General features: G+C 57.5%; 7 protein-coding genes across 7 annotated transcripts, besides 14 other annotated features; all 7 read left to right on the top strand.

Moving 5' to 3' along the window:
- Nucleotides 1-170: 170 nt before the first annotated feature.
- Tco025E_00472 (putative spliced leader RNA PSE-promoter transcription factor PPB1) lies at nt 171-2,048 on the top strand (the record flags this gene model as incomplete). Its single annotated transcript, XM_029367414.1, has 1 exon — nt 171-2,048. The coding sequence occupies one exon, from the start codon at nt 171-173 to the stop codon at nt 2,046-2,048; it is 1,878 nt and encodes a 625-aa protein (XP_029232487.1).
- A 275-nt stretch (nt 2,049-2,323) lies between these two features.
- On the top strand, nt 2,324-2,773 carry Tco025E_00471 (uncharacterized protein; the record flags this gene model as incomplete). The annotated part of the gene is made up of 1 exon (XM_029367413.1): nt 2,324-2,773. One exon carries the CDS (start codon nt 2,324-2,326, stop codon nt 2,771-2,773), a length of 450 nt encoding a protein of 149 aa, XP_029232486.1.
- Nucleotides 2,774-2,992: 219 nt separating this feature from the next.
- Nucleotides 2,993-3,038: a sequence feature (GA-rich).
- Nucleotides 3,039-3,152: 114 nt separating this feature from the next.
- Nucleotides 3,153-3,184: a microsatellite.
- Nucleotides 3,185-3,200: 16 nt separating this feature from the next.
- Nucleotides 3,201-3,235: a microsatellite.
- A 14-nt stretch (nt 3,236-3,249) lies between these two features.
- Tco025E_00470 (uncharacterized protein) lies at nt 3,250-3,924 on the top strand (the record flags this gene model as incomplete). Its single annotated transcript, XM_029367412.1, has 1 exon — nt 3,250-3,924. The coding sequence occupies one exon, from the start codon at nt 3,250-3,252 to the stop codon at nt 3,922-3,924; it is 675 nt and encodes a 224-aa protein (XP_029232485.1).
- Nucleotides 3,925-4,388: 464 nt separating this feature from the next.
- Nucleotides 4,389-4,498: a sequence feature (GA-rich).
- A 28-nt stretch (nt 4,499-4,526) lies between these two features.
- Nucleotides 4,527-4,551: a microsatellite.
- Nucleotides 4,552-4,797: 246 nt separating this feature from the next.
- Nucleotides 4,798-4,833: a microsatellite.
- A 72-nt stretch (nt 4,834-4,905) lies between these two features.
- On the top strand, nt 4,906-6,702 carry Tco025E_00469 (uncharacterized protein; the record flags this gene model as incomplete). The annotated part of the gene is made up of 1 exon (XM_029367411.1): nt 4,906-6,702. The coding sequence occupies one exon, from the start codon at nt 4,906-4,908 to the stop codon at nt 6,700-6,702; it is 1,797 nt and encodes a 598-aa protein (XP_029232484.1).
- A 173-nt stretch (nt 6,703-6,875) lies between these two features.
- Nucleotides 6,876-6,945: a sequence feature (A-rich).
- Nucleotides 6,946-7,598: 653 nt separating this feature from the next.
- On the top strand, nt 7,599-10,175 carry Tco025E_00468 (uncharacterized protein; the record flags this gene model as incomplete). Its single annotated transcript, XM_029367410.1, has 1 exon — nt 7,599-10,175. One exon carries the CDS (start codon nt 7,599-7,601, stop codon nt 10,173-10,175), a length of 2,577 nt encoding a protein of 858 aa, XP_029232483.1.
- Nucleotides 10,176-10,258: 83 nt separating this feature from the next.
- Nucleotides 10,259-10,285: a microsatellite.
- Nucleotides 10,286-10,811: 526 nt separating this feature from the next.
- On the top strand, nt 10,812-15,554 carry Tco025E_00467 (uncharacterized protein; the record flags this gene model as incomplete). The annotated part of the gene is made up of 1 exon (XM_029367409.1): nt 10,812-15,554. One exon carries the CDS (start codon nt 10,812-10,814, stop codon nt 15,552-15,554), a length of 4,743 nt encoding a protein of 1,580 aa, XP_029232482.1.
- A 35-nt stretch (nt 15,555-15,589) lies between these two features.
- Nucleotides 15,590-15,627: a microsatellite.
- Nucleotides 15,628-16,208: 581 nt separating this feature from the next.
- Nucleotides 16,209-16,240: a microsatellite.
- A 48-nt stretch (nt 16,241-16,288) lies between these two features.
- Nucleotides 16,289-16,319: a microsatellite.
- Nucleotides 16,320-16,383: 64 nt separating this feature from the next.
- Nucleotides 16,384-16,404: a microsatellite.
- Nucleotides 16,405-16,433: 29 nt separating this feature from the next.
- Nucleotides 16,434-16,469: a microsatellite.
- Nucleotides 16,470-16,523: a microsatellite.
- An 815-nt stretch (nt 16,524-17,338) lies between these two features.
- On the top strand, nt 17,339-18,676 carry Tco025E_00466 (putative leucine-rich repeat protein (LRRP); the record flags this gene model as incomplete). The annotated part of the gene is made up of 1 exon (XM_029367408.1): nt 17,339-18,676. The coding sequence occupies one exon, from the start codon at nt 17,339-17,341 to the stop codon at nt 18,674-18,676; it is 1,338 nt and encodes a 445-aa protein (XP_029232481.1).
- Nucleotides 18,677-19,319: the final 643 nt, after the last annotated feature.

Genomic DNA, 19,319 nt, shown 5'->3' with positions numbered 1-19,319 from the left:
CCTCGTGGAGCTCCGTCGTTTTTGCTTCAAGAAGGGTCAGACGATAGAGCGCATCGGTACCACTTTTTTTTTTTTTCGTTCTCTGCCTCTCTATGTGTGTGTGTGTTGCTGTCATTTTTCCCCCACCTTTTTCTCCTCCTCTGTTTTTTTACTTTAGTCTGCTAGCACGGATGCGGCGATGCCTGGCACTGCTGCGCCCAAAGACGAGCGCCGGAGCGGGTGGTGTGGAGTACCGTCCACGTTTTCGCCCACGGCGTCTAGTGATGCCCGTGAACCCAAGCGATGTGCACAGCGCGTTGCGGTCAAATAACCCCGCATATGAGAAGTACAAGGACCAGCGACGCCTAAGAAGGGTGGTGGAGCGGCGCGGCTCAATTGCACTCGCGACGGTGCCTGCAGAACGCAGTGTGGGGGACGCCTTTCGCCTCATGCTTGAGGTGTGTGAGAAGGATGGGCTTTTCTTGGAGGCCGAGTCCCTCACACCGAAGTACCTGCGACCTCTGGAAGAGCTGCTAAAAGAGGCGACGGCGTCATCCGCGTCATCCTCCTCGTTCCATGCGGTGTCAGGGCCGGGAGGCCCACAGGTGCCCGAGCGTTGTAGGCATGACTCGCCCCTGTGCGCCCTTGGTCTTTCAGCATCGCGGGCGATGTCGCGAGGGGACGCCCACACCGCTGGCGCCGCCGAGGGGTTGACGCTGCGGGACATCGACACCATTTGGCGCATGCTGGACAACACTCCACTGGATTCTCCTGTCCACGGCATTCTTGCAAATCGGGGGAAGGCCCTCGTTGAAACATGCATTGCGAGTACGGCTCAAGAGGCGTTTCCGCGTCTTCGCTCAAAACACCTGCAGGCGCTTCTTCACGAGTGTTGTGGGCTTTTGGCGTGTGGACGTGTGGCGCTGCGTCTGGGGTTTGCAGACATGTGCAACGTGGGTGGAGAAATAAGTATGTGGCGAGAGCTGAACGTGCTGACGGAGCGCTTTAAAGTCGCACGCCGCAAGGCGGCTGCGCACTTGCAGCGCATTGAAAACGGTGTTCCGCAGCAGCGAAGATGGTATTGGCGGGGGGTCCTTCGCTCTGCCGCGGGGCGACTTAAGCTCTTTCCCGTGCACCAGGAGGATCTGCTGCCGCGCATGGAGTGGATTCGAGGGTCCATATTTGCCTTTGTTGCTTTCATTGAAATGGCTGAGCAATCGGGTGATGGCGTTCGCCTGCAGCCGCTGATCAAAAAGTTGTTTTGCAGTCAATTGGGTTCCTTCCTGCACGTGTCGCAGGTGCTGGACTCCGCCCAACAAGCGGCGGAGGCGCTCCGACAGCCAACGGTAACGGAAAGCGACGCGTGTTCGTCTCAATTGGGCCCCACGGAAGCGCGTGAGCGGCAGCAGATGCTGGCGACACGCATCCAGCAGGAGCTGGAGAAGCTTCGGCACATGACCGAAGATGAATTGGAGGTGCTATCTGAACAGACGCACCCGTTAAATACTCGTGCGGATGCCCGCCGGGATCAGTTTGCATCTAGCGGTGGGGCACATGCGACGCAGAGTCTCCGTGATGACATCTTCGACGATTACCGCGTCACACGGCATCACAAGGTGGCACCACCGGCGATGCTGCACTGCATACGCCCACAAAACGCTTTTAAGGAGACCCAGATTATACTCCGTTACGATCCAAATGTGCCGAAGGCGTTGTCGTCGGCGCCCATCGACGTGGATCAGGTTGTTCGCAGTGTGACAGAGGTGCATGAAACCAATCCATATGCCTCATTGTATGCACATCAGCAGTTTAGACAGGTGGAGTATACGGTGTGCCGCCTGTACGCGGGGAGGCGGTGCATTGGCCAGGGCAAAGGTGAGTCTCTCATGGAGGCCATGAATGAGGCGGCGCAGCACACACTGCTGAACTATTACCTTAAAAAGCCTCCCAGCACCGTCGCTGCGGCGACGTCGACCCCTGCGGCTGAGGGGCCGGCTGTGGACGCGGCACACGCAGGGCTGTCGGAAGTTCGTGTAAACAAATCTTTTGATGAGGAGATATTTTTCTGATCGCCTTGCTCGTCGCACTTCCCTCGTCGTGTAATTGTTTCTCTCTGCGGCCGCTGCGTGGGCTGGAGGTTGGGCGGATGGCTCCAATGGGCGAGAGGCGTGCCCCACGCCATAGGCCCCATTTTTTAATCCCTTCTGTGCGTTTGCCCGCTTTTTTTTCTTCTTCTCCCTCCTCCCCGCACAAAATGTGTCCGCAGCGCGAGGGCGAAGACGACCACCTACTCAAGCACACACACACACACAGAGAGGGAGATAGAGACCAGGGGGAAGGAGACATGGAGGGGCCTGTGACGGCGGTGGAGCAGTACTTTAACCAACTCATCAACCTGCGCCTCCTCACGCAGGTGGTGGTGTCGGACCGTCAGGGGAACACCATCATGGCCTGCTTTGGGTCCCCCAAACTGCCGGAGGGGCAGGAGGGCGCGGCCCACGATGCCTCGTACGGCGGCGACGATGACCTCACCATTGAGAGCAATGTGGTGCTCAGTGGGGCGCGCTGCTTTCAAAATTTGGAACAGCTGCAGCTGGGCGTCCCGGCGTACATCAGTCTCCAGTACCACGACGCCACGGTGGTGCAGGCGCTCGATGGGTGTTGCATGCTCACCCTGATAGGGTGCCGTTCACAGGGCCATTTTGTAGGCGGGTTGCTTGTGCTTCTTCCGCAGATACGCTCCACTGAGGTCTACCAGGAACTTTTGTCCAAGACACAGGAGTGTTTCCAATGAGTTCATCGTGAATTGTGCGGCCCAGGAGGCAGGTGGGACTTGAATTGGCCTCTTTTTTGTTTTTGTTTTTCGTTACGTTGTACTTAGCCTTAGCTCCTGCCTTGGGGTGAAGCAACACGACAAACAACCAAGCAGACAACGCACCTGTGGGGATGTTGTTGTTTCCCGTCCCTGCTGCAGTCGCTCGTCTCTCAAGTGATCCACACGTGCGCGTGCTTTTCCCTTTCTCTGCCTCTCTCTCTCTCTCTCTCTTTCTGTCTGTCTCCGTGTGCGTGTGTGCACATGAATTATTTGGGGCCTGCGCATTTGACGTGTGTTTGTTCTCGTCTTTTTCTTCGCTCTTTGTGGCAATGCCTTCCTCGCTTTCCTCCTCCCGTAACGACCCCGACCCCGACCCCGTCGCCGTCGCCGTGTCGGCACACACACGAAAAAAAAAAAACTGAAATAAACAAAAAAGAAGAACAGTCCCCAGAACCATGGCGGTGGATGTGGTGGCCCGGCTGTCTAATTTGCCCACTAGCGTCACGGAGGCCCACATACGCGAGCTCATCGAGCCCTTTGCGAAGGTGCGGCGGGTGACGATGCCCTCCCCTGTGCTTTGGCTCTCCTGCCCCACGGGCAGGGCAGAGGTCGCCGGTGACACGCTGGAGGACACCAAGCTGGTCTACGTGCATCTGCACGGCACCGTTATGGACGGCAACCGCATCAACGTGTCTTTTGCCAAGCTCGGCGGCGGCCCCGGGCACGACGGCGGCGGTTACGGCAGGCGGGCGGCGGAGAGGGCGCCACGGCCGCCGGAGCGTAGGGACCCCCGGGCGCGCCTACCCCGCAGTGACACCAGCGACGGGTGGCGGCAGAGGGAGAGCGCGCGGCCCGAGCATCGGCGCCGCCGCCGCGAGGACGAGCGGCACGCAGGGCGGCAGGATAGGCGGCGCTCTCCGTGGAGCTCCGCCTCGCCCTCGCCTTCCCCGTCGCGTAGACGCAGACGCCACTCACGCTCCCCCTCCTCCTCCTCCTCGTCGTCGTCGGCTCCACGTCGAAGGCGCTCCTCCACGACGTCGCAGCAGCAGCGGCGGTGGCGGAAGCGGAGACGCACTTCGTCGCGGCCAAGGCGCCACAGCCGCTCGCGCTCGCCAAGCTGGGGGAACTGACGCCCGGCCGCACTGAAGGCAAGAGGACGCGCAAGCGGAAGGGCGGGAGGGGGTGAACATCAAGCCCTCTGGAAAAAGGGGAAAAACGAAAAGAAAAAGAAAAAGCCGCTGCTGTTGCGCGTCGAAGGAATGTGGGCGAAAGCGGGAGATGGGCCGTTGTGTGCCTTGGACGGGCAGAGGGCGCAGAAAGCGGCGTGTTCTCCTTATAAAGAGAAGCGAAAAAAAAAATTGCATGAACATCACCCCCCTATCGACAAGAGCAACAAAAGCAACAATGAATACGGAATGACAAGCACCATGCGAGCCTATGCGGTGTTTGTAGTGGAGTATTTCATTTTGCCCTCCTCCTCTGGGAGTGAGTTCCAACGCGTCGTCCTTGTCTGCTGACTCCTCTTCTGAAGAAGCGGTGTTGTTGGCCCCTGCATGCGCAGGGCGTTTTCCATTCCCCACTTCTCTCCCGTTCCTCTTTCTCTGTTTGTTTGTTTGTTTTTGCTTTCTTTCCACTCCGTAACTTTTTCTTTTTTTTGTATCTTCCTTCTCTCTGCTTTTGTATCTTCTTTCCTTCTATGTGTCTCTGCTGGCTTGATGCCTCCCACACGCATCAAAACAAAACAAAACAAAACAAAAATAGGAGGGGTGAGAGTGCTCCCGTTAAGAGGCGGGGCGTGCAGGTGCAACATATTCTGCATACATTCACTCAGCAATACCGGAGGTGATAGAGACATACGGAGACGCAGAGCGGGCGAGAGCACGAGGTGGGTGTGGGGTGTCCCTGAGCGCCCACCACGGCGAGGCGGGGAAGAGAAAAGAAAAAAGAAGTCAAAGACATATAATACAACAAAGCAACACCAACAGTAATAGCCGTCCGCCCACATACATATACGTACATACATATATATATATATATATCCATAGTAAGATAGCGAGGAATAACGCCTTGTATTATTAACTAAGGCTAGTGGGTAGGAAGGCGATAGGGAGATGAGCAGCATTATGGACACGTCGGGGCACAACACCTCCACTGCTTATTCTGATACGTTGGATGGAGGTCAGACAGGCGATAACAACCGCATGGAGGACCAAACTTCCTTCCTCACCTCACAGCATACACCGTCCGAGAGAGATCTTACGGCGGGATCGTATTTGAATGAGGAGCAATCTCAGTACGATGACGAGTATGCCACTGGGTACGATAGCAGAACATACAACTCTCGCACTTTCGACACACACACCTACGACACCCGCACCTATGACAGTCAAACTTACGATGACTCCTCTTTTCCGCAGTCCCCGCGATCGGATGAGTTAAGTTCTACCTTTGCAAGCTTTTACCTGGAGGGCAACGTCGCTCGCAAGGTGAGATCAGCTTTTTCTTTTTTACATCGGCCGCTGATTTTTTGCTCTGTTGTATTCGCCGGATCAGGCGGCATTGGTGCCATGTGTCGTGTTGTGCATGCTATTACGTTGGCTGCGGCTCAGCGTCACGTGAGCTACAAGTCTTCTCCATTGCATGATTTGCACGGCCTGCCGGCAGGTTACCCGAATGTGCCGGAATGGATGCAGCGGGCGCGTCTCGGGCTTCCGTTGATGGTTGAAGGTTTGGTTAAAAAGTTGCTGTGCGCATGCGGCGTTCCTGCCCTCGCTGATCTACAAAAGGATCGCTGGGCCGGCGCCCTCGGAAGCCTTGAGAGTGCCAAGAATGAGATTATTTCTCAAACAACGCATGTGATTTCGGGGCCGATGGTGCCGCTTGTACTTTTCCTTCCGTTACTTTCCTTCTCCGCCATTTCCGTTGCTCGCGGCATCGTTGCCCGGCGACAGGCGCGACTGGGGGCGGCGGAGGTGGGGGAGGAGGAGGAGGAGGGATTCCCTCCCTTGGTCCTCGACGGGGACGAGAGAGGGGGGCCATTTTTGCGTAGTTCCGAGATCTCGGCCGTGCTCGCGGCGGAAGAAAGCAACTTCGCCGGCGCCGAAGAGGAGGAGGCGGAGACGCTGAAGCATCCAGTGCAATTTGGGGCCAACGGCCACGCGGCCGAGGGAGCGACGTCGCTGCCTGCAGCGGTGAGTGTGCGGCCTTTTCTGAAGAAGGACACCACCGGCGCGCGGTCCCCCTCGGAGGACCCCACAAGCCCCAACACAGTGCCCACCTCGCGAGATTTGTCGCCAGTCCCTCTGGTGGACGCCGACGCATTGAAGGCGACGCAGGGAAGTGGTGCCAACGGCGCCGGATCTCCGCCTTCAGCTCAACGACTACATCCGCAGCCGCCCAACGCCGCACCATACGCGCTTAGAGGGGATGTTGTAGCCGCTTTGATAGGAAATCCCACGGCGAAGGAGATCAATGTGCTGTTGATTGCCGCCTCTCGATATAACTGTAGACGCGTGATTGTGCCGGTTCAAGTGCCGGCGTCAGCCTTAGTGTCTGTGCCACCGTCCCTGACAATAGAGCGCGCGGAGGACGTGATGCAGGAGGTTATGAGTGTGGAGGAGCCTCGTGGACTCACCACCGTCGCCGTATTTCTTCGCCCCGTTACCGAGGACACTGTGGAGCTTTCACTCTTTCGGCACCCGAGTGCGGCGGTGTATGTGTTCGTGGCGGCGCACGGCGTTGAGGAGGACGTTGTGTCCCACTTAGTTGATCAGCGCATCTACTCCACCTCCTCCCTGGATGAGCCGATCCCCGCCAATGCGTGCTTCTACGACCGCTCAGTAAAAGAGAGGGACGGCACCATTGAAGTGGGGAGCAGCGGTGTCGGTGCTGGTGCCGGTGCCTCGTGAGGTGCGCGCCTCATTGGGCCAGCGATAGAACGCAGGGATGGCAGGAACGCAGTGCGGAGGGGGACCGCGGAAAAAGTGCGCACAACGACGGAGCCCCACAGCAATGCCAAGGGCACTCAATGAAGGACTTCCTTGACACCTTCCTGCCACTGACAGACACATAGATAAGGCAGTTTGCTTTTTTTTGGCTTGTTTTGTTTTGTTTTGTTTTCTTCCGTGGTGGTTGTAGTTGTTATTGTTTTGGGGTTCCACACCCACACGCTGAAACGCGTCTGAAACAAAATACTTCCCTACACCCCCCACCCAAGAAACAAAAGAAAAAAAGAGGTATTATTAGCGTGCGTACGGCTCTTACGTTACCGTTTGTTGAGGCCGCAAAGCCAACCCCGAATTGTATATATGTCTGTCGGTGCCGGTGCGCGTGTGGGGAGGGGGGAGCTCCTCGCACGTTGCGTTGCAAATCCTCCTTGCGCAGGCCCATTGCAGCGCGACGGCGCCCCATTTTGCCCCTTGCATCTTCTTCAATCTTCCTCGCTTTGCTTCTCTGCCACCAGCTGCTGCCTTCTTGTGGCGGGTGCGAGGGTGTGGAGGGGGATTTTTAGTCACCTCGCAGGCGGCATTCACGCCGTTGGGGCCGCGCACGTTTTCCGTGAACCGCAAGCGCCGTGAGGCCCCAGGGCTGTACAGGGATCTTGCGTAAGCGGAGGACTTTGCTCAGGGTTAGGTAAGACATTCAATACAACTCCATAGACGGTGAGTATTATTATTACTACTGGCTACATAGACACCGACGCGCATAGACAGTTTCATAGGGAGCCTATTTCGTCTGCATTATTATTATTTTTACTTTGCTCGGACTAGGAACTCACGCATAAATTTACGCAGACGCAATTGCAATGTTTGAGCCTCTTCGCGTGGAGCGTGTGCCTTCCCGCATACAGGCGCGCGAGAACTGCGTCGCTTTCGCTGCACATCCCGATCCAGCTTCTGCTACGACCCTTGACTGGGGATGCTGCACCGTGACAGGCAAACTGGATCTCGTTTTTCACAGTGCGCATGACACTTCGACGCGCCCTCGTCTTCCCGGGGCGCGCGAAAAGAAGAAGACGCCTTATTTTTTTCGCATTGCCTGCGCCGCCGCGGACTCCGTGCCCGGGTTCCCGCTCCAACCCGCCCACGTGATGGATTCCGCCTTCAGTGAGTGCAGCAGCGTGAAGATGGGGCCGGGGGAGAGAACGGGCGCCGGAGCACAACGTCTGCCAACGGTTGCCATGCTTCTTCGCGCCTCGAGGACACAGGTGAATCTGCTCATTCTTCGCCCACTACCACGTGTGAAGGGGAAAGAAGTTACCATTCGCTACAATGCCTTGTTCCTGCCAGCGCCAGAGGATGCTCGACATGTACTGATAAGCCGCTGTGGTGGGGCCGTCTTTTTACTTGCCTCCCATTTCTCTGGGCCTGGAGGGAGGATCCAGTGCTACTCGCTTCGCGTCGCCGACGCCCAGCGGCGTGCGCCCTCGTTTCGGACAACGCCTCTGGTGGCGCCTATGTCTTGTTCAGGAGCTGCGTCTGCGGCGGCGGCGGCCTCCACGATGGGGTGTAACCAGCTCATTCTCTGGGCCTCTGTGCGGCGGCCGTTGTGTTTTGCGGCCTCCGTTTCACACGCCATCGTCGTGGAAGTGGCGGTGCTTACCGATTATGGGGCGGCAATGGTGTTTCAGGTCAGCTTGGGCGACGACACGGAGGGTGCACACGCCACCTGCGCCTGGATGGGGAGCCTGGGTCCGAACAAGCCCCGCGCGGACGCGCATGTCCCCCTTGGCGTGATGCAGCGCTGGCCGACAACGCCCTTCTTTGCGCGTGCCATAGATGAGGCGAACGTCCCTGAACCATCTTTGGAGGGAAACTTGACGCTGCCCGTGCCGCAGTTTTCATCGGCTAGTCCAATGTTTTCCGTGAGTCCCAATGGGGCTGTGCTTTGCGCCGTGTCGCCAAACGAGCACAAGGCGTGGTTGGTGGCTCTTGGCTCTAACGCCAAGGCGCCTGCTACGATGTCGTGTGCGTCCGCCGCCGTCGCCACGCCCTCTGGTGTGACTTTTTGCGACGTCAGCTGGGTCGCTGGTTCCCTGTGCGGGTTCCTGCTCCTCGGGACCTCCAAGCAGCGCGACGGCGCGACGGCGACGTTGTTTTTCCTTCCGTTGACAGGAGACCATGCGCCGCTGGAAATCCACTTGGATCTGTCCCATGCGTCATTTTTTGCGTCCGACGGTGGAGTCTTCTCCTTCTTCTCCCACGCGCCCTCACGAGACGTGTTTGGGGTCGACCGGCTGTGCCTCTCGTTGTATTATCGCCCCGGCCGCGGTGGAGAGACCATGGCGGGTGAGGTGCGCACCGGACTCTTCTCTCCCCCCACGATGGCTTCACTGACCCCCATGCGGGCACCGTCTGCGGTGTTGCACATCATCTACTTCACAGGGTTGGCTTCGTTTGCCGTGGCGCACGAGGAAATCACGGCCACATCCCCCGAAGGAGACACTGCTGCGAGTGCCACTGGAGGGAATGTAGGCACGGTGCGGCGCAACCCCGCGCTTCTTGCCGCCGAGGACGCGGTGCAGATGTCGACGGAGGCGGCACTTGAGTCGGCGCTTGACCCCTGGCTCCACGCAGGAAGGGTGGATTCGAGGTTTCCTCTTCGTGATGTGGCGCACGAGGTCGTCCAGTCGCTGCTCGAAGGCGTGAAGCACAACCACGACGCATCCGCGACCCCTCAGCACGGCGAGGGTGAGAATTATGCGGCGCTGCTGGCCGTTTTTCGGGCGCTGGCGGACGTCTTTGCGGCGGTCTCTGTGACCTCCGCGTCTGCCGTGTTGCTGCCGTACCTCTCGGAGCTGCACGGACTGCTGGTGATGCTGCGGCAGGCCCTGGCCGTTATGGGGCAACGGGGCGCCGTGTCGGCGTGCTTCACGGCGGCGGCGTTTTTTGCGCCTCTCGCGGACGCCGCCGGCGGCGCGCACTGCCCGGAGTGGCGTGCCCTCCTCGCGCCGTTCTTTGATGACGCCTTTGCACACGTAGCCTCGTGTCCCTCGCTTTCGCACGCGCTCCTGCCGTACTGCAGCGCCGCGCTGCGGCGCGTGATGTCGACTGGTGAATCTCTTCTGCTGCGCGAGCAGAAGTGGGAGCAGACGTCGCGCGTCCCGCGCGTGAGGGTGGATCACAATGGGGAGGTTATTCGGCCTCTCGAGGAGTCCCTCGCGCTTGCGCGTCGAGGCAGTTCGGGCTTAGCCATGCTCTCATCGTCGGACGTCTGTTGGTCGGCGCGCCGTCTTTTTTTCCGTGACGGCGTCAGCGCCGCACAGTCGTTTCTCAAGACCCTTGCGGGCCAACATAGCCAAACGCACCCAAATGTACGTGCCGTGTGCGGGGAATATGACCTGGTGCAGGAGGAGCTGGCTGCAGTCACAAACTGTATCTAGTTTTTCTTTGTTTTACTTGCTCTTGTTGTTTGTTTCTTCTGCTGGTTTTGCCTCTGTGTGCGTGTGTGAGTGTAACACTCGTGCACACACACACACGCACACACACAGACGCGTATGCTTTCTCCTGTAGATGGCGTGCTTGGTTGGGGGAGAGGCGACCTTTTCTTTTTGGGTGGGGGTGCTTATACTTCTCCACTCAGCTCGTGATTCACCGCTACTTGTCTCCTCCGCATTGGTCTTAAATATAAGGGTCTCCTTTTTGCCCTCGCCGTGTCCTCCTCTTTTTTTTTTCCTCCCCTCCCTTTTCGTTGTTTCGTTACTCGATCTTTTGCTCGTTTGTTGGTTCTCTCCCTCTCCGTGCGGCTTCCCTCCTCGTTGTGTCTTGTGGCGATGACATCTTTTTGCTCTCGCTCTTTCGTGCGTCTCCGCGCCCCGCTCTCGCCGGGAAGAAGCACTTTTCTCTTTCTTTTTCTCTCTGTCTGTGTGTGCGTCTCTCTGCACGTGCCCAGGAAGCAGAGGGCGCAAGTTATCCCTGCGAAGTCAAAGTTGGTGATGGAAAGAGCCGCACGGGGAGGAGGAGGAAAAGGGGACTTTCGGCCCGGCGGGAACGGAGCGGGGCAAGAGGGGCGACCGAGAATGCACGACGAAGCGGCGAAACGTGTGCCACCCGGTGGGCGTCACGACACCTCTTCCGCCGCCTTCGTCGCAAGTGTCCGGAAACGTGTCGCCGCGGCTGTTCATGAGCACCACACGCATGTCCCGCAGGCCTGGCGTTGCCTCTCGGTGGGCTGCTTTGGTGAGGCGCAGCGCCTGAGCAGGGCGAGGAACGACATCGTCTGCTTGGCAGCCGCACTCACGATGTGCGGGAACACGGACATGGCCCTGAAAATGCTGGAGGCGTACATCATAGCATCCTGCGTCTTGGCGCATGAAGGACGTCTGCGCCCAAACTACCCCGCGGAGGATTATGTGTGGCGGCTGAACCAACTCATCGTGGGCTGGATGACCGGGCCAGCCGCGGCGGAGGAGGTGATGGGGGCAAGCGCACAAGCACGGGATGAGGAGGAGTACTACGCAGCCGTGTTAGACGCCGCTGCCTTTCTGGACTGGGACTCAATTCACCGCTGGTTCATCATAGCCCTCTTTTTGCACGAGGGGGGCGAGTACAGGCCCCCAAACGTCTTGTGGTTCCACTTCTTCTTTGCACTCTTCACGAAGGGAATCCCCGAGGCGGCGGTGGTGGACCAAGCTCAGCGTCCCGCCTGGCAGCGGCAGCGGCAGCGGCAGCGGCAGAAACTTGTGCCGGAGCAGTTTCGCCAGAATGAGCTGGAGGACATTCTGCTCTTGCAGTGTGAAGAGAGTGACGTTGACCTCATCAATGCCGTCACGGCGTGGAAGACGCGACGCTATCGCAGTGCTATTGCCGCTGCGACGCGGTTTCTCTCGGTTGAAGAGTCAAATTTCAGGATCATGGATGCAAACATGCGGGTCATGTCCCGCTTCCTGCGTTGCATGTCTTTGATTGAAATTGGGGAGCGCACCATTGCGGCGAAGGATGCCCTGGAGCTCCTGAGGGAGGGAAACCACTTCGTCTCCACGGTGGGCGCCAGTATTTCGGCCTTCCTCATGCCACTTCCGCAGGCGGTGCAAATGGTGACTTCGTACGAGGGGGAAGCGCAGCTGCGTGAATACGTCTTTGTGTTATGTGAGTATGTGCATGCCTTGACGCTTGTGCAGATCGGGTGCGTGGAGGCCGCGCTGAAGGTGCTGCGCTGCGCCATCCCCGCGGCATCGAACTACGACGTGGGTGACTGGCTGCTGAATCTGATGGTTATTGCTTGCACTGCCCTGGAGGATTCCGCCACCCTGCTGAAGACGGCCTTGTCGCCCCAGCGACAACTATACCTCTCGCTCTGTCCGGCGTTTTTTGGAGGTCTTGGCAGCGACGGCGCGAAGCTGCGGGCAAACACGCCTGCAGGTCGATTATTGTACCCAAGCCATCTTCCGACGTGCGCCTCCGTGCGGCAAATGTTGCCGTTTCACCTGAATCGCGCCCATCACTTTTTTGCGCGGGGCAAGTACATTGAAGCGTGGGGCAATGTCTGCTTGGCGGTGGGCTGTGCGGAGGAAATCGTTGGCTCCGTGGAACTGGCCTTCACCGACTGCTCGCCACTAAAAACGTATTACTTTGGCTGCCATTTGGGGTTTGTGCTGCTGCAGACCGTTCTGGCGGTCATGGCGCTCGGGGATGGCGCCGCCTCACTGGGCTGCGACACCGACACCGCCCAGGCGCTCCTCGAGAAGGGCGCCACGCTCTGCGAGGAGGTGCTGCGCAAGTGTGAGGCGTGGTCGCGGCGGCTGCGGCAGTTTTACCCAAACGTCCGCCTAGGCAGGGTTGCACTCTCGCTGGACGCCACGATGAGTCGTGCAGACAACTTCCTTAGCCGCGCTATTTGCCTGGCGTGGCAGTACCCAAACTGCGGGGTGGCGCAAAACTGTCTGACGCTCGCCTTGTACGTCAGTCACCACATCCCGGAGGCCGTCGACAACGCGGCCAAGGCGTTGCAGACTTTTCCTCACTCACGCGAGATTAACACGGTCTACCGTCAGATCATGGCCAAGGACGGGGTCTACGTCTTCAACTACCGTACCTTGGTGCCTGTGCGCTACGCCCCCTGCTCCGGACGTCGCTGGACGAAGCGAATGCTCGTTGTGATGCTGCTGCTCGTCGTCAACTTCGTCATCTTCACCCTCACGGTGGTCGTAAACTTTCCCGTGTGGGTTGCACCTTCCGAGGTGATGAAGGAGTTCTCCGTGCGGCTGCAGCTTCCCTCCGTGTTTCCGCTCTACTACGCGGTGCTGATTATTGTGTACGCCGTGTCGGCCACCGTGTCACAGCAAAACCTGGTGCGAACAATCATGCTCAGTCTCTTCTTCCAGGACGCCCGGATGAATCGCTTTCTATTTCCTATGCGTGGGATCGCCCTGGTGAACGCCTTCAATGCGATACAGCTCACCATTGCCGGCAACAACTTCCTCTTTGAGTCCCACTGGTACACGTTCCTCCTCTACCTCCTGCTGGCCCTCTTCCTGGTGCCCTTCACCTCGCGGGTGTGGTTTCTCCCCTCCGTCGATGAGCCGAAAGATAGCGTGTGGAAGTGGCTGACGCTCCTCGCCGTCGACACCCTGTCGGCCCTGCTCCTGCTTGTGCCGCACATTGCCCTCTTCGCCGTGGAGCCGATCATGTTTATAGTATTCTTCTTCTTTCTGCCGGCGCGACCGCCTGATAAGGGGAACGTCAGCGGAAATGTTCAGCGGCGTCTGCGGCGTCACAAGGCGTGTCGCAAGAAGTCCATCTCCCCCTACATTGAGGGGGGCCACTCGCAATTCATTCACGTCCGCCTTCTGTCTCTGCTGTACTACAAGACGCATTCCGACCTCCGCACAAGACACCTGCTGGAGTACCAAATTGACGAGGACAACTACCGCATCTTTCCGCTAATTGAGCTCTACGATTGCATCGCAACTGAACCCATCGATCGCCTAACGCATGAAACGCAGGTGAAGGAACGCAGTCGACACGGTGTGCTGGAGTTTCTCTCCTCGCTTCGCAGGCCTTTTGTCCATGAAGATAGTGATGCGGAGGAAATGCAGGGTGACATGGAAGAATGCCTCTCCCAGGCTACGACGCAGGACTACAACTTTGACTTCCGAGGCCTCCTCGCCGGGAGTCCCAGAAGTAGGCCTGCCGCCGGTCACGGCTATGCGGCGGGGAAGGCCACGGTGACAGCGGAGGAAGCGCGGGGGGCGCATCTTAGCCCCGGAGACGCTCGCGGCTCCAACCCTGCGCGGCCCACCGCAACGAAGGAAGGCCAAGAACCTACGCTGCCGGGTGTCTTGGGGAAGGAGCGGCGAGCGGACACGAGGGGCGGGGAGGCGGAGCAGAAGCACAGAGCCTCGTCTAGCGGGAGGATGCAACCTGCACCCAACTCCCATCTGGACTACAACTCCGCAGGTGATGCGATGCCCACCAGGAAGAGTGGAGACAACATGTTCGTGGCTCCTCCAGGTTGCGTAGGGAAGCAGGCGCCGCAAGAGGCGCCACTACGTGGAGATGCAAAGGAGAGTATGCCAATTCGCGCGGACGCCTATCGCGCTTCCACAGAGGCGCGTCCGATTCATGATGTGAAAAGCTCCCCTCCTGACACCGATGAAGACGACACGCCACGCGGAGAGCGCTCGAGGAGTGTCCCTGAAGCAAAAACCACGCCAGAAGTGCTGCGTCATCGCCCGTCTGGGACTTCAGCGGCCGCTCGCGCCGAATGCGTGTCTTCGGTGGACGAGTCGGATGAGGCGTTGGGGTCCCATGTAGACCCCGAGTTCGTCCCGTTGGAAGAGGAGTCGTTGCTCTGTGCACTTCGGGGGCTATACCGGGCCCTGAACTCCCCTCTACTCGCGCAAGGCCCGCATGTGTTGGAGGCCAAACAACTTCAAAAGCAAAAGCATGTGGTGGAGGAGCGTTTGAGTGAGCTCTATGAGCTCAACGCGTCCCACTGGGAGATGAGGAGCTCCAGGTGTCTTGAACTCTGCTGCAAGGTCATTTCCAAAGTGGTAGAGACCGGCGATGACGATTCCAATCCGGTAGCCGCCGGGAATGTGTCATTGATGAGGACCATACTACACGTGCTCGACGCTCCAGAGATATTCGACACGATCTTGCTTAATGGACTTCCAGGGCTTTGCGTGGTTCACGGCTATACCGTGATGCTCTCTGTCATTATGTCACCCCGCTGTGTGCAGGTGATGAAGTACATCCACTGGGATAGTTTGTTACGGTCGTTTATGTGCGACCCCGCCCCGGCGGGCGTGGAGGCGCTGCGCATTGTGCTGGACGCATTCCACCGTGTCTCCTCGCCAGGCATCAGAGGCAAAGTTGTCCCGCTGTTCCAGGGGGCCGTGGAGGCCGTACTCCGCTCACCGGCGTTAAACGCCCCAGCAACGGCGCTGGATGGCCTCCTCTCCCGCCTCAAAAACGAGGGGAATGTGAAGGTCGACTTTTGGCAGGTGGAAGGGGCGGGAGGGGACACGATATTTTCAAACGCCTGCGCGCTGGGGAATGTGGCACTAGCTAAGGCGCTCTGGTCCCTGGGCCTCGTGCCGAACCCCAATCGGGTGCAGAGTGACGGCACCAACGCCCTCATGCAGGCGGTGCTGCAGGATCGCAGGGACGTTGTGCGTTGGTTCTGCGGCTTGCCCCCCACTGCGACGGCGGAAAGCTTCACGTACCGGCACCCGCAGCGCGGCACAGTCCTTGACATCGCCAAGGGTGGCGTCCTGCACTCGATGCTGCGGGAGGCAATGACCAGGCAAAAAAAGTAAACCGTGTCGCGCTAGTGACAGAGCGTTCTGCAGGCGAAGAACACAAAAGAAAAAAAAAAGAAGAAGAGAACAACATCCTTTTTTTTTTTTACTGCTGCACAGGAGTCTAAATGCCGGCGTATAATCGTAATCCGCAGTGCGGTGTATAGTGGCGTGTATTGTGTATGTGTACTATACACACGCTAGTTGAATCTGCGTATTTGAGGAGGCTGCAGCTGCAAATAAAAACACAAAAAAAAGAGGACTGAAGACGCGAAAAACGCAGACGGAAGTAAAATAAATAAAATGAGTGTTTGTAATTATATCAAAGTAATGGGAGCAACGAAGAAAAAACAAAAACGCTATTAATAAAGTTGATACCTTGATAATATGAAACCTCCTCTATTGCGGATTATTTAATTATGATTTTGTTTTGTTTCATCCCTACTTCCCTCCCTTTTGACTTCTGCACAGCGGTGAGGCTGAATGGGGGGGGGGGACGCATTGCATGCATCCATTGTCTCACTTGTTGTGCTTACTTCACCTGCCAGGCGCGACGTGCACGGGCTGGAAAAATGTATATACATATACGCATATGTGTCACTGGCCCACTTTGTAATTGTGCGTTGGGCGCATCAAAAAATTTATATCAAATAGTAGTTTCAGTTACTACTATTATTGTTGTTGTCGTTGTTGTTGTTGTTTTTTTATTTCGTTTAAATTTCGTTGCTTTTACTGTGCGCATGAGCAGCCTTTTTTTCTTTTTCTTTTCTCTTTGTTTTCCTTCGCTGTCCTCCCGCTGGTGGTTGTGTTGGGCGAGGACGGAGGAGGTGTGCCACTTCCTTCTCGGACACACACACACACACACCACCTGCTTAGCTTCTCTCGCCCGCCAACACATATATATGTATATATATGTATGTATGTATGTATGTATGTGTCTGTGTGTGTGTGTGTGTCTGTGCATGCTTGTGTGTGTGTGTGTGTGTGCTTTCTGCAGCGGCCCGCTGCCGATGCCGCCGCTGTGGCAACGGGAACCACAGCGTTCACCTCCTGCGCGCTTCTGAACATTTTTGTATTGGTGTATTTACGCACGCACGTACACCTCTGCCCACCCCACACAACATTCACTACTCCTGCTGCCATCATTTTCCCAGCAGCATACCCGAAAGGGCAACCACCACACACACAAAAAAAAAAGACAACAGCAACCGAAACAACCAGGGATGAAAATAAACCAAGAGAGCCTCTTTGTGCGTATGATGTACTCTGTAAAAGAAACGCTGCATGGGACGTGGCGTGTGGGCGCGGGGCGAGAGAGCCCCGGCCAGCTCGTGGCGGTGGTTCATGGGCTTCGCATACATTCGTGCAGGCACAGATCCAACTAAACACGTAATTATGTAGGCGCACATTGTATATGTGCAGAGTTTCTACGCTTTCCCATTGTTTCTGTCTTTTTCATCCTCGATGATTTGCCGTTTGTGCTTGGAGAGAAAAGACGCAGGAGGGGTGCGCGATAAACAAACCGTGTGAATGCAACGTGCTTGTTTTTACTCTCCTCTCTTGCTCTCTGCGAAAACAGTCTGCATGCTTCCGATCCTTTTTTTTTTGTTATTGCGGGAAGTGAGCGGCGCTCGTGCGGCGAAGGCGGCTGACAGGCAACCCGAACTTTGGGAGCTGCGGAGGCGTGCGAGCGCAATCGGCAGGCGCCCGCTAGTGCGCACTCTGAAACGGGAGTGGACAGCAGTCGCCTGTGGTCGTTGCGGTCGGCGGGGCGCCTGCGTCGTGTGCCACGTGGGTAGAAGATGACCGCGCACTCGCCGAGCACCGGGACGAGCAAAAAAAGCACCATGGATGCTCCTGCTCGTGGCCGTGCCTGGGCTGGGCAGGCCGACAGGGAGGAGCTCAAGATCGAGGTTGCGTGGACGCGCGTTACCCCAGAGATGTGCGAGGGAATTTGCCGCGCCATCGTGGATCGTGAGGCGGAGGTCCCTGTGCGCGTCGTCGACCTGATCGACAACCAACTGGGCCCGGAGCAAACGCAAAAGATCGCGGCAGTGCTGGAATCCTCCGCGGTGCGGGATGTGCTACTGCGGTACAACGAAATTGGCAAGGAGGGCTGCGACGCCCTGGCAAACGTTGTGAACGTCTCTACCAAGCTGCAGTTGCTTGACATTCGCGGGAACGCTCTCACAGCTGGGTGTGTGCGCAAACTGCTGAAGTCGATTTCCATGTCCACCGCTCTGACTCGATTGGGGCTAAGCGCAAACAAGATTGGGCAGGAGGGAGCAGGTCTGCTGCTTCGCGCCCTTGAAAAGAACGCCTACCTCACCTCGCTTGATCTCTCCCTGAACGAGATTGGGCCAAGCGGTGCCCAGAGCATCGCACAGCTCCTCGCACTCCCCGCTTCCCCGTTGAAGACGCTACAGCTGTACGGGAATCACCTTGGCTGCGCCGGCGTGGTGGCGATCGCAACGGCCGTGAAGCAGAACAAGTTTTTGAAAGAACTAACTCTAGGCAACAACAACGCCACCGATGCCGCCACAGAGGCGCTTGCCGAAATGTTGCGGGATAACTCCACGCTTGAATCGCTGGATCTGCGCTCCAACACGCTGACGGCGGCGGGGGCGCGCAACCTGGCGCGTGACGGGTTGGCGCATAACACGTTTTTAGCCTCCCTCTCTCTCTCCGACAACCCGATAGGGAGCGTTGGCGGGGACGAGATTGCCAAAACGCTCATCATGCACCAGGGCGGCGCCTTGACCACCCTTGACCTCAGTTCCTGCGACCTCGGCTCCACGGGTGGGATGCGCATAGCCAGCCTCATTGCCGCCACCATCACACTGCACGAGGTTAACTTGAGCGACAACAAACTCGACAACGAGGCGGCGGTTGTGCTTTCAAGGAGCATTGTGAACGGCATCTCCATCTCGATAGTTGACTTGTCTGCAAACGAGATTGGAGAGTGGGGCGCGAGCAACCTGATTGACGCCACACAGCTCAACTCCCGTATATCTTCCTTGATACTGCATGGGAATCACATTAACCGCGTTGTTCAAAAGAAGATAGATACCTTGCTGGGAGATCGAATCTCCAGAAATCGAGTGCAGGATCAACAGGCCTCTCTTATTCGCCCAGAATAGTTGCTGGAGTAGATTTCGGCAGAACCGTTTTATACTTGTTGTGGCGATTGCACGGCTGTATCAATGAGAAAGAACAAGCTGAAGCAAAACAATGTAAATAAGCATGAGTTTTACAATCAATTGGGAAGCAGCGTGAGGTAAGGACATATGTGACTCTCCCGCCCTCCCCCCCCCCTTCTCCTTGCGCTGACTGATCACTGGACATGGGGTGGTGGGGTGGGGGCTATTCTTCCTTCTCACTTACTACCTAATACCTCTGCGCGTGTGTCCCTTGCGTGGCCCCACAAGCTCCTGCGGGTTAGGGGCTGTGTTGGGACTCGTGTCACAAGTGTTGTGCATTCGTCCTCACTTTTCTTTCGTCGCTAGCAGCTGTGTGGAAGGGTCTCTTCTCTTTGGTTTTGCGTAAATCCAAAGGGCGCGGGAGGAAGTGGGAAAATGAAAAAAGAACACTGTGCCGCGTTCTAAGAATAGGCCACGTCGCCGTTGCGTCTCTTCGCAGGCAACGGAAACCAAAATAGTGGTGACGAGTCGGCAGCTCTTTCGGTTCCTGTTTCCAGAGTCAAGGGTGGAGGCGCGAAAAAAGCAGGGGAAACGCAGTGAGAGAAGGTTGCCTGTGGTGCTTGGACTCGGACCCGGAAGGCCC

Source organism: Trypanosoma conorhini (assembly GCF_003719485.1).
Source record: "Trypanosoma conorhini strain 025E chromosome Unknown Tco_14.4_contig_00010, whole genome shotgun sequence".
In the NCBI taxonomy this organism is placed as follows: domain Eukaryota; phylum Euglenozoa; class Kinetoplastea; order Trypanosomatida; family Trypanosomatidae; genus Trypanosoma; species Trypanosoma conorhini.
The sequence above is the reverse complement of the archived record's forward strand: the minus strand, read 5'-3'. Positions and strand labels throughout refer to the sequence as shown.